The 12,710-nt window shown below is 44.4% G+C and overlaps 1 protein-coding gene across 1 annotated transcript; it reads left to right on the top strand.

Moving 5' to 3' along the window:
- Positions 1–5,471: 5,471 nt before the first annotated feature.
- On the top strand, positions 5,472–10,815 carry LOC139005516 (keratin, type II cytoskeletal 6A-like). The gene is made up of 9 exons (XM_070407752.1): positions 5,472–6,062; positions 6,946–7,160; positions 7,476–7,536; positions 7,694–7,789; positions 7,914–8,078; positions 8,575–8,700; positions 9,510–9,730; positions 9,951–9,985; positions 10,097–10,815. Exons 1-9 carry the CDS (start codon positions 5,523–5,525, stop codon positions 10,330–10,332), a joined length of 1,695 nt encoding a protein of 564 aa, XP_070263853.1. The 5' UTR covers positions 5,472–5,522; the 3' UTR covers positions 10,333–10,815.
- Positions 10,816–12,710: the final 1,895 nt, after the last annotated feature.

The raw sequence follows: 12,710 nt of genomic DNA on the forward strand, positions 1-12,710 counted from the left end.
ATAGGATTGTTTGTCTTCCTTTTGTTAAGTTGTATGAGTTCCCTACATATTTTGGAGATTAACCCCTTGTCAGATGTATCATTGGCAAATATGTTCTCCCATGCAGTGGGCTTTCTTGTTGTTTTGTTGATGGTTTCCTTTGCAGTGCAGAAGCTTTTTATTTTGATGTAGTCCCATTTGTTTATTTTCTCCTTAGTTTCCATTGTCCTAAGAGATGTATAGGTAAACATATTGCTACAAGAGATGTCCAAGATTTTGGTGCCTATGATTTCTTCTATCATGTGAGGGTGTAGTTAGATAAAATCAACATCTAAATTAATAGACTGAGTAAAGTATTTTGCCCACCATAATATAAGTAGGCCTCACCCAATCAGTTGAAGGTCAAAATAGAACAAAAAGCTGACCCAGCACTAAATAAGGGAGAATTTTCTTATCAAGTTATTTTCCTACTAGTACACTAGTGCTTTCTAGTTCGGCAACAACCTGTCTGCCTCAGGACTTGGACTGGGACATCAGTTCTGCAGATATTAGACTTGCCAACCTCCCAAAACCACATGAGCCAATTTCTTGTAATATGTATGCATACATGTCTATATATATATAAAAGTGTAGTATACAAATCGACCGGATGGCAGAACGACCGGCCACTATGACCTGCACTGACCACCAGGGGGAAGACACTCAACACAGGAGCTGCCCTCAGCCCACAGGCCCCAATCGCCCAATAGGAAATGGGGAGCTGGGGGTGGGTGGCAGCGGACTCATGTGGCGCCAAGCCAAGGCAGGTGTGAGTGAGCGGGGCCCCGATCGCCCAGCCTGTCGCCCCCCACACAGAGGATGAGTGGCAGCAGTGGTGGGGGAGGGGTGTGTGGGGTGGTCAAATGCCGGCAGCCGGGGAAGACCAGCCCTGATCGCAGGCCAGGCAAGGGGCCCTACCCTTGCATGAATTTTGCGCACCGGGCCTCTAGTATATAAGATTATATCTTCTATTGGTGTGTTTCTCCGGAGAACCCTGGCTAATACCATTGGAAATAAAGGCTCATTTATTAGGAATGAAGGAGAAACTTGTTTCTAGGAATGGGGTGGGAAATATATGATTACACAGGAGCATCTTTCAGTGCCATAAAGTAAGGAAGCAATCAAAAAGCCCACTGAAAGAGCTCCTAAAAGCCAAATTGGAACTATCTGAGCCAGAAGTTAATTAATTAAAAACAGATGATTCAGTATTTGGTTATAATCCAAAGTATAAAATAAATATTCATGGTTCATACTTATATAAATAAATGATTGGATAATAATTAATAAGGGATGATAGACACTCTCATGCAGAGGAACTCCAAATCATTTATATAGGTGTTCCCACCTCAGCAAGGTAGAGAATAACTCTTCCCCTCTAAGTGTGGGCTGTGCACACTGACTTCCTTCCGAAGGAATAAGGGGTAAAAGAGTAACTTTACTGTAGAGAAATCTAATGAACATTTCCTCCACCAAGTAAGCAAGGTTAATATCAATAGCGATGCCACATTGACAGTGTGTGCCCTTGATCTGATGAGGTGGGAATGGTGCTTACTCTGTCTATTTGTGGTCCCCCTAATCATAAAGAGTCAATACACCTCACTGTCAGACTACAGACTGATTGAACTTAGGGCATACTTGTCACTGACTACATTTTTTAATCTAACTGCATAACAGTTATTATATCATAATCAAGTCCTTTCTTAATGAAATCTAATACCTATTTACATTCAGATTAAATGAAAAAGTAAATATTACTTAGACTTGCACATGGACATATTTTTAAGTGAAATGACCTGATACCTGGATTTTCTATAAGATGCTTCACCAAAATAAATGGAAAATACAGATATAAAAAGTAGGGGAATTAGATGAAACAATAATGATAAAATGTTGATAATCATTTAATCTGGGTAATTGGTATATGTTGGTTGAATACTATTCTCTTTAATTGTATCTGTTTGAAATTTTCAATAATACAAATTTTATTTCAGTCATAAAGTAGTCTGTTATACTGAGAAGAGCACAGATATGTTTGGAATTAAATGTCTAGTGATGGGAAATATGATGTCTGGTAGGAACATTTCAGATGACCCACAACATGGTTCTAGAAAAGAAAGAAGCCCTGAGGTCAATGATATCTACATTGAATAAAATTATTTCCATGAATAATGAAAGAGGAACATTAATATTTCTAACTTAAAGTTATTAAATGAACATTTTAGTTAATATGACATGTTAAATATAAATATGTGAATGGGAGACTTCTGAATATAACCTAGTAGAGGAAAGGGAGGCATTTCCCACTTCTCAGGAATTACCTAAAAACAATAAGAAGAACAAGAAACATAAAGGTTAACTCCACCTTCAATCACACAAAAAAATTTTAAAATCCCTAAATTAAAAATATATCTATATCACAAAGATAAAGAATCGACACACAATTGTTAGGAAAACAAAGAGAGTAGCTGCCCACACCTGAAGATCTGAGAAAAGCCAGTGGAAACACTCTCACAAACAAACAAATCCAAACCAAGCAACAGGAAAACCACAAAGGAATGCCAGACAAAGCAAATGCTGAGGTTTTCCTACTTGCCAGGCACCATTGACTCATGAAACTCCTACTAAGCCGATGAAAAGGAAACTTCCTCAGGTGCAAGTCCAAGAAGCTCATGTTGCAGCAGTCAGAACTGGGTGTGTGGGCTGGAGGCAGGTCCCCATATATCATAAGTCTCAAGAAACTCTGAAGGCAGCATTGAACAAGGAATCAGTCAAGGCCTACTGGCAGCATTGTGTTGGTGAAGCAAAGAAAGACTGTGAATTGTGAGCCACTTTATTGGTTTGCTGAATTAAATATTAAAATAATTGCTGCAACCGGTTTGGCTCGGTGGATAGAGCGTCGGCCTGTGGACTGAAAGGTCCCAGGTTCGATTCCGGTCAAGGGCATGTACCTGGATTGCAGGCACATCCCCAGTAGGAGATGTGCAGGAGGCAGCTGATCGATGTTTCTCTCTCATCGATGTTTCTAACTCTCTATCTCTCTCCCTTCCTCTCTGTAAAAAATCAATAAAATATATTTTTAAAAAATTAAAATAATTATTTACCCCAGCCCTGTGTCATAATGGGAATTCCTGCTAGCCTGGATATGGGCTTGGCCCCTCCTCCCAGAATCCTTTCTGCAAATGCAGGTCCAGGAGTAGCTTACCTCATTCAGAGATGAGCACTAGTCAGAAAGGAACCATTCCAAGAGCACCAGAAGATACTTTACCTTTTTAAAAATTCAGGGAATAGAAAAAACAAAAAACACTCAACAAAAAAAGTCACAATAAAATAATATTATATTGACTTTGAAATTCAATGAAATAAACATCATGATAAAATCAGAGAACAAAGGGGCAACATAATCTATATATAAAAAACCCTAATATGCAAATAGACCAAACCACAGAACAACCAAGCAACTAGTCGCTATGACATGCGCTGACCACCAGGGGGCATGTGCAGAACAAGGCGGGCTTTGGCAGCAAGCGGCAGAGTGCAGAACATGGCAGGCATCGGCTGTGGTGGGATGGTGGAGCAGGCGAGTGGGGGCGCCAGACCAAGGCAGGGCGCCGGTTGCTATCATTGGGGTGAGCCTCTGGTGGTTACTGAAAATTTTTTGCTCCCACATGCTGTGGTCCTGCCCGGCCCTTGCACTTGCTGCCGGTGCCAGAGCCGCCACTTGCACCCGCTGCAGCACCCGGTGCCAGCCCCAATTGCTCGGTGCTGTCAACGGATGGGAGGGGTTGCTGCTGGCCCCAATCACCCCTCAGGGCTTCTCCACCTCCCCCTGCTCCTGAGGGATGATCAGGGCCTGCAGCCTCCTCTCACACCGGCTGCTGGTGCTGGAGCCACTGCTCACACCCACAGCCAGCGCCAGCCTCACTTGCACCTGCAGCCGGCGCAGAGCTGCCGCTCGCACCTTCTGCTGGCACCCGGCTCCAGTCCTGATCACTCTGCACCGTCCGCAGGTGATAGCAGCAGTTGCCAGCCCCTATCGTCCCTGAGGGCTTCTCCACCTCCCCCTGCTCCTGAGGGGCAATCTGGGCAGCAGCTGCCACTTGCACCCACTGATGGTGCTGGCCCCACTCACACCTGCTGCTGGCACCAGCCCCAATCACTCTGCGCTATCAACGGGTACAAGCGGGAATGGCACCGTCAGTGAATGAGAGCAGGGTGGTGGCAGACAGGGGACCAGGGTCTGCAGCAGGAAGGGCCGGGCAGGGTCCTGGAGGATGGGACGAGACCGGTCCCTGTGCCCACCACAGCCTCATGGCCCAAAGTTCCTTTCAAGGTGCACGAATTCATGCACTGGGCCTCTAGTGAGACAATAAAAGATTAAAATGCTTACTTGTGAAGCTCAGAAAAGAAGCAGAGGAAAAACAAAACAAAACAAAACTACAGTCACCCAGCTGGCATGGCTCAGTGGTTGACCATCAACCTATGAACCAGGAGGTCATGGTTCAATTGCTAGTCAGGACACATGCCCAGGTTCTGGGCTTGATCCCCATTGTGGGTGTGCAGGAGGCAGCCGATCAATGATTCTCATCATTGATCTCTCTCTCTCTCTCTCTCTCTCTCTCTCTCTCTCTCTCTCCCTATCCCTTCCTCTACGAAATGAATTTAAAAAAAGTTGTTTTTTTTTAAAAAGCCACAATAGAAATGAAGGCCAAACTGAAAGCAGCACAAAGAGAAAAAGACATTGCTGAATGCACAATAAGCGACAAACAGGTGAAGGTGAAGAAAAGCCAGCAGTTACAAAAAAAAAAACAATCTTAAAGTATTAAAAGAGAATCAAAAGGTGGGAGAAAAAGTAAGTCCAAAACAATTTGGAAAAGAGGATGTATGTGGGAGTATAGAAGAAATAAGCCTGGCCATGATATGATACACCTTATAAAGCTGGGTAATAAGTACACAAGGGCCCATCGTGGTGTTATTCTGCTTTTCTACCTGTGTGAAATTTTACATTGAAGAAAAGGCATTTTTAACTTTGTAATCAACAAAAAGGAACAGGACTCTTTCTATCAGGCATATTCAACAGCCCGTATTGAGCTGCAGGATCTCTGCTGAGTGAAATAGCAGTTTGCAGAGGAGAGCACTCTGATACACAAGCATAAAATGCAGAGCCTTTGTTTGATTCAGTGACTAACTCCTAGCTCAGTGAATTGAGAATAGTCTTATTGTACTCAGATCAAGTCAAAGCTAGAAGGCAAGAAAATTTCCCCTGACTATAGGAAGCCAAAATGCAATCTTCATATTTCATAACTTTTCTAATAATCCAGCTGTGATCTCACTGCTTGTAAAGCCCAACCCTCCCCAATCTGCAAGCTCACCTTCCAGGACTGAGCCCAGCCCATTTCCACTATATATAAACTGCTGCCTGCAAACTCATCACACACCTGCTGCTCTCAGCTCTACCCTCCAGCCTCTCACGCCTTCTTCAGCCTTCTTTCTCATCTTCAGGAACCATGTCGAGCAAATCCACCATCAGGACCCAAAGCAGCAGCCACCGTGGCTTCAGTGCCAGCTCAGCCAGAGTCCCTGGGGTCAGCCGCTCTGGCTTCAGCAGTGTCTCCGTGTGCCGCTCCAGGGGCAGTGGAGGCCTCGGTGGAGTGTGTGGAGGAGCTGGCTTTGGCAGCAGGAGCCTCTATGGCCTGGGGGGCTCCAAGAGGATTTCCATCGGAGGTGGCAGCTGTGCCATCAGTGGAGGATATGGTGGCAGAGTTGGAGGTGGCTTTGGCTTTGGAGGTGGAGCCGGGAGTGGATTTGGTTTTGGTGGTGGATCTGGTGGTGGCTTTGGGCTCGGTGGTGGAGCTGGCTTTGGTGGTGGCTATGGGGGCGCTGGCTTCCCTGTGTGCCCCCCTGGAGGCATCCAAGAGGTCACAATCAACCAGAATCTCCTCACTCCTCTGAACCTGCAAATCGACCCCACCATCCAGCGGGTGAGGACTGAGGAGCGGGAGCAGATCAAGACCCTCAACAACAAGTTCGCCTCCTTCATTGACAAGGTGAGCCAGGAGGACCTGTCCTCCAGTGGGGACTCAGAGTCCCCAAAGTAGAGGACCAACACATGTTCTCTCAGGGGGAGAATAGGGTGGAGGGAAAAAGGGACTCAGCCTGGCTTCCCACTGGGATCCGATAGGCAGAAGCTGGTGGAAATCATTTAGAACTGTTGAATATCTAAATGTCCCTCATTCCAGTCTAGAAAGAATTCTCAACTTTTGATAACCCTGAAGCAAAGAAAAATCAGTGAGAAAATGGAATGAATTAACTTTACCTTGTGAAGAAAATCTAAGACATTAAAAATAAAATTCCAGTGAAAACTACTTTAGAGCTTGGGTAGTGGGGAAAAAAGAAAAGAAAAGGATATTCTAGCTGGATTAGAAAAAAAAGACAGAAAGATTTAGATGTCTCATAGAAACACTAATTGATTTTGGAAACAGAGAAGGACAACTCAATGAGGATGTTTTATAGGACACTCATTCACTGAATGGGCAGTTAGAATGGAATCCATTTATTAATTAGATTTAAATTTTAATTATTAGATTCTAAACATTTAGTTATGTCATAACTAAATAAAAATGTTGTGCTTTATATCAGGGAAATGCTACTTTAAACTAGTTGTGTGATTGCACTTGACAAGAGAAATGTTGAAAGTCTCTGGTAGGCTCCATTACTTAGAGGGTGAGAGCACCTCTGTGTCCATGGGGGAACTTCACGGAGGAGATCAATGGGGTGTGAACAGTTTGAGGGAGCAGAACTGTCAGCTTGAGCCTCTATACAATGTCTAGCAGTCCAATGCTGTCACCACACGGGCCTGCTTGGGGCCCTGACAACTCATACTACTTTCTTCCTTCCTTTGTCTGGCAAATAACTACTGTGTTTCTCCAGGTGCGCTTCCTGGAGCAGCAGAACAAGGTCCTGGACACCAAGTGGACCCTGCTGCAGGAGCAGGGCACCAAGACCGTGAGGCAGAACCTGGAGCCTTTGTTTGAGCAGTACATCAACAACCTCAGGAGACAGCTGGACAGTATCGTTGGGGAGAGAGGCCGCCTGGACTCAGAGCTCAGGGGCATGCAGGACATGGTGGAGGACTTCAAGAACAAGTGAGTTAAGGAGAGATATGGGGTAATTTCCAGAACTGCACACTTCAAGACCAGGTTGAGATGTGGTCATGATTTTGTAGCAAACCATGTCCATAAAGATGAAAATCACAAATGTTGCTTAAAAACAAACCTGAGAGAAATGAAGCAAAAGGCCGGATAGGTACATAGGGAGAGTAAAAAAGGAAACATTTAGGGGCCACAAAAATCATCTTTGAGGCTTACTGTCAAGAAAGCTAACCTTGGATATATCCATTATGGAAAGTTCTGACCCCAGGCTGCCTTTCTCACCACTGACGTAGGCCTTTCTCATTCTAGATATGAAGATGAAATCAACAAGCGCACCGCTGCAGAGAATGAATTTGTGACTCTGAAGAAGGTGAGCTGATTACAACCAAGGCTTCATGTTTCTTTGCAAAAGAAGAAAACTCTGGAGTCCTTTCCACATCTGAGAGGACAAGAGGTGGGGAGACTATAAGATAAGCAGATGGGGAAGGAGGGCTCAGCTGACCCCATGGTGTTGGCTTATTCCCCAGGATGTGGATGCTGCCTACATGAATAAGGTTGAACTACAAGCCAAGGTAGATGCTCTCATGGATGAGATCAACTTTACCAGAGCCTTCTATGAAGCCGTAAGCATCTTCACCTTCATTTGAATTACTCTAATGGGGCTTTGCAAAAGGGTGGAAGATCTTGGGGTTGGGAAGCCTATAAACTTTACAGGAGAAAATGATCTGACCATCTTATGTTCTGCAGGAACTGGCTCAGATGCAGACCCATATCTCAGACACTTCTGTGGTCCTTTCCATGGACAACAACCGTGACCTGGACCTGGGCAGCATCATTGCTGAAGTTAAGGCCCAATATGAGGAGATTGCTCAGAGGAGCCGGACTGAGGCTGAGTCCTGGTACCAGAGCAAGGTGAGCAGTGAGTGGACAACTGCTGAGAAATTCTTGTGTTCATTCCCTAAACACTAGCAAGACTACCAGGCTTCACAGGGAAAATGCACTTCTAAGGAAGCTGGTGTCCTCTCACAGAATGTGTACCCTGTAACGATAGAGTAGATATTGACAGAATTTATGTGCAATTCTGTAAGTGAAAGAAACCCATGCAGGAGAAAAGCTAATGTAGATAAGAACCTAGTGACTTTTGCATTAGTGTGACACTGACGCTGCCTCTCAGAAAACCAGTGCAGGACACTGCTGGTTCTGAGGAGAACTAGAAAGGCAGTGGTTTCATGATAAGGTTGGTCTGAGATTAGTGTAGAGGATCCAATGACCTAGTAACATCAGCATTTCCTAAAATCTTTTTTGAAAAGCCATTGGGTTTAATTTATCAAACGCCTGACACAGTGTGACAGTCAGTGTTAACATGTGAAAGCCCATATACATCAGCTTCTCTCCCTCTTTGCTACAGTATGAAGAGCTTCAGATCACAGCTGGCAGACACGGAGATGACCTGCGCAACACCAAGCAGGAGATTGCTGAGATCAACCGCATGATCCAGAGGCTGAGATCTGAGATTGACCATGTCAAGAAACAGGTATGGTGGGGACTAAGGAAAATAAAAGCATCCTTTCCTTGCTAGACCACCACGTGTCCACCAACCATCATTTTTTATTCCTGGGAATTTGGGAGACAATAGGGAGAGGACACTATGCAGTGTCTACCCTGAGTGAGTTCCCACAGGTAGGTGAGATAGATCCCAACCCTAGAGCATTATATAAACAGGTGAATAAAACCAGTTTCCCCTGACAGAGCTGTAAAATATAGTCTAGAAGCACTGAACAGAGATGAGATGGGAACAGTTGATTTGGGAATGAACAAAACTGGGAAAGAAAAGGCAGGCCAGAAAGTGAGGAGGATTGGTGCAAATCTGCCCAAGATTCAAGGTCAAAAAAATGTTAGTCAAGTAAAGACACTGGACAAAGACCAGTGTCACCTAAAATTGTGAGGTATAAGAAACCCCTCACCTCCATGAGAATGTTTGTGATTTTGTACAAGTTAGTGTGGCTGCTACATGAGATTATCAAAAGCTGTCAAGATTCAAAACAAGTGAGTGGGTACATTTCTTCCTTTGTCCCCTGATCTATATCTGCTGTAGTATCTTCTACCAGTCAGCCCCCACATCGTCATGCAGGGTGGTTAATACAAAGGGGCACAGGTTTTTTTCAGATGACTCATAAATTAGATAAGGTTTGCAGAATGGACAGAAACTGGATAGAAAGGGTCTGAGCTGCATTTCCGTGCCATCAGGGCTCTGGCTCTCTTCCTCACTGGGAAATAGGAACCACAGCTAGTCTCCTTGGGAGGACTAGATTGCAAGTTCATTCTGCTTATCTCCCCCTCTAGTGCGCCAACCTGCAGGCCGCCATTGCTGAGGCTGAGCAGCGTGGGGAGCTGGCCCTCAAGGATGCCAAGAGTAAGCTGGTTGAGCTGGAAGATGCCCTGCAGAAAGCCAAGCAGGACATGGCCCGGCTCCTGAAGGAGTACCAGGAGCTGATGAATGTCAAGCTGGCCCTGGATGTGGAGATTGCTACCTACAGGAAGCTGCTGGAAGGCGAGGAGTGCAGGTGGGCAACTCACAACCTCCTCTATCATCTGGGTGATTCTCCATGATGTGCAGCCAGTGAGCCCAAGCTTAAAGCACCCTAGTGATGGCCATAATTACTACTCTCAGAGAACCATGGAAGAGGCAGTTTCCCCATGGATGGTCCTCACATGGAGGCTTCCCACACTGGTCCAGTAGTGGTTCTCTGAGGTCTCATGCTCTCTGTGTTTCTTCCTTCCTAGGTTGAGTGGGGAAGGTGTTGGACCAGTCAACATTTGTAAGTATCTTTGCTTGCCTCCCTCCCTCACCCTTGAGTTCTTCTGACTTGACTCAGGCTGACATAATGAGCTCACCATGTCTGTGTGTCCTTGTCCCCTCCCTTCCACAGCTGTGGTGCAGTCCACCGTCTCCAGTGGTTATGGCAGTGCTGGTGGTGTCGGCAGTGGCTTCGGCCTTGGCGGAGGCAGCGGCTACTCCTATGGCAGTGGTCACAGCCTTGGAGGTGGCTTCAGTTCTGGCAGTGGCAGAGGCTTTGGCGGTGGCCTCAGCTCTGCTGGGGGCAGCAGTTCCACCATCAAATACAGCACCTCCTCATCCACCACCAGGAAGGGCTACAAGCACTGAAGTCCTCCCATTGGCTCTTGGTCCCACATTGTGTCAAGGCCCCCTTTGCAGCTGCATGGTCCTCTCTTCAGGTTGCTTCTTCTCTCCTGTCTCAGATTTCTCTTGGCCCCTGGGTTAAGCAGAAGTTGCCTAGTCCTCATTTCCTCTATCAATTCCTGTTAGATCTGAGCTTTCATTACTCACCCTGAGAAGGTCAACAATCAATGTCATGCAGACATGTAGACATCTTTTTGATGTTCCCATATTATTATCAGATATATCAGTCTGCCATAATTCTGGTAAGAAAATGACGTATGCCCCATGAAAATTGAAACTTGATCTACATCATCTACAGAATGGGGAATCTTGCCTTTGATGTCTGACTTCCCTGCTCATTATAACTCCATGCAGGAGTTGCCCTTAGGACAAATAAGTTATCTTCCCATCAGTGTCCCTAGATGGTATTGACACAACACTCTCATGTACAGAGTTATATCCCTGCAATATTTTTCTCTGCTCTTTGCTTTCTTTTGTTGTGTTCAATAAAGCATATTTCTAATACAAAGATTTTGTGTTAGACTGTATCTCTGATCATGTATTGGTTCTGAAAGTTTCTCATACCACACAATGATCCTCATATTCAGAGAACCATTTCTCAGCCGCACTGACAATTTACCTTGCTTCATGCCCAACTCCGTCAGTCAGCACTGTGTGAATCTCAGCTATCCTGTGAGTTGATGACTACCAACAACTATTCAGTCCTCTGCTACTCAAGTCTCTTTCTCAGAATGAAGTGTTTTAGAGAAAAGGAAGCCAGGGTCCTGGAACCTAAATCAGTACAACCTCATAACTGAGGGGTTTTGTTTTTCAAGCTCCATCATTTGGTGGCTTGGCCCCCACCCAAATCTCTAAGACTCTCGGAGATACCCCTCACTACTCCCACCCACAAACAAGGAAACACTGTACTGACCCAGCAAAACAGAGGCCATTTGGTAGGAAGGCGAAATGCTTGGTTCCTCTCTATGATAATAAAGACTTTTGCCACAAAGTTATTGTCTTTACTAGTATATACCATCTTGAGATGTATGAAACCAGTTGGTACAGAAAAAAATATCCCCAGATCATGGTGGATGGCTCAATAAAACCACATAGTGCTAAATGAGTTGGGAAAGATTTCCTTTGCATCCAAAGATAGTTGGATTCACTAAAGAAATTCTCTTGACAAATGCTGGTTAAAATTTATGGACCTGTAAATTTGATAGTCTGTTAATTACATCTCCATAACTTTGAAATAAAATAACTCAATATATTAATAAAACCTCGAAAAGGTGTTGGTTAGGAGTTTTGTTCTGAAAAGCTATTGGCAAAAAGATGAGATTGAAAGATGGTCCATGTGGACAGGCAGGAGGTGGTTCTGGCTGGGAACAGTCTCCTTTTGGGATCAGATATCCAAAAACCATTTTCAGTGTAAAGATGGATGCCAATTTTGATAAGCAAAAATAGATTTTGGAGGTTCCTTAAAATCTTCCCAGATATCAGTGTCAGGGTTATATTTTGACTTTTAGACAGAAATGGATTCTCTATCTTTCAGGCCATGTTTGTACAAGCTTATTCTAGAATTTGGCTTATCAGGTATTTTATACTCAATCTTATCTATAGGCAAAAAAAATATTAAAAGCAAGGAAAACTTCCAATAACAACAATAATGAGCTCAGTTATAATAATATTTTGTTAATCTGAAACCATGGCAGAATCCCTGTGCCCCAGGTCATGAGTCAAGTTACGGTCTAGCCTTGTTCCATGATTGCCTGCAGGTTGACAAGAGTCTTGTTGCTGAGCTGGTCACTAAGCAGAAATTTGGGGCTCAAGGAGACTTTTGATAATTAATGACTTCCCTACCCTTCTATTATATAGACACAGGGTTTGAGATTGAGATCAAGGGCATGGTGGAAGCAGAGCTTAAGAACTGTCATGCTGTATAAATCCTAGAAGCTAATAGGGAAACTTCCCGATGATACAGTCTCAGACTCTGGTTATCTCTCTCCACATGAGAAGCTCCATTGGAGTAGGTTACAGGCCTCCCTCACCACCCTAGAGTGAAGGCCAGCTGAGTACCTAGTTCTGCAGAGCCCAGCTACCTGCCAGCAAGCTTGATACTCAGAGCAGTCACCTATCTCAATCACCTATGAATAGGGCCACGCAGACAAAATAGAGAATGCCTACTTAAATTTGAATTTCACATAAACAATTAAAATAAATTCACATAAGTATGTCCCAAATATTGCATGGAACATACTTATACTAAGCCATTATTTGTTGTGAAGTTCGAATTGAACTGGGCATCTTGTATTTTTATTTGCTAAAGCTGGCAACTCTACTTATGAAGTAGATCTGCCCTT

The sequence above is a fragment of the Myotis yumanensis genome, unplaced genomic scaffold (assembly GCF_028538775.1).
Source record: "Myotis yumanensis isolate MYYU_CA2020_CCGP unplaced genomic scaffold, mMyoYum1.0.hap1 SCAF_3, whole genome shotgun sequence".
NCBI lineage: Eukaryota > Metazoa > Chordata > Mammalia > Chiroptera > Vespertilionidae > Myotis > Myotis yumanensis.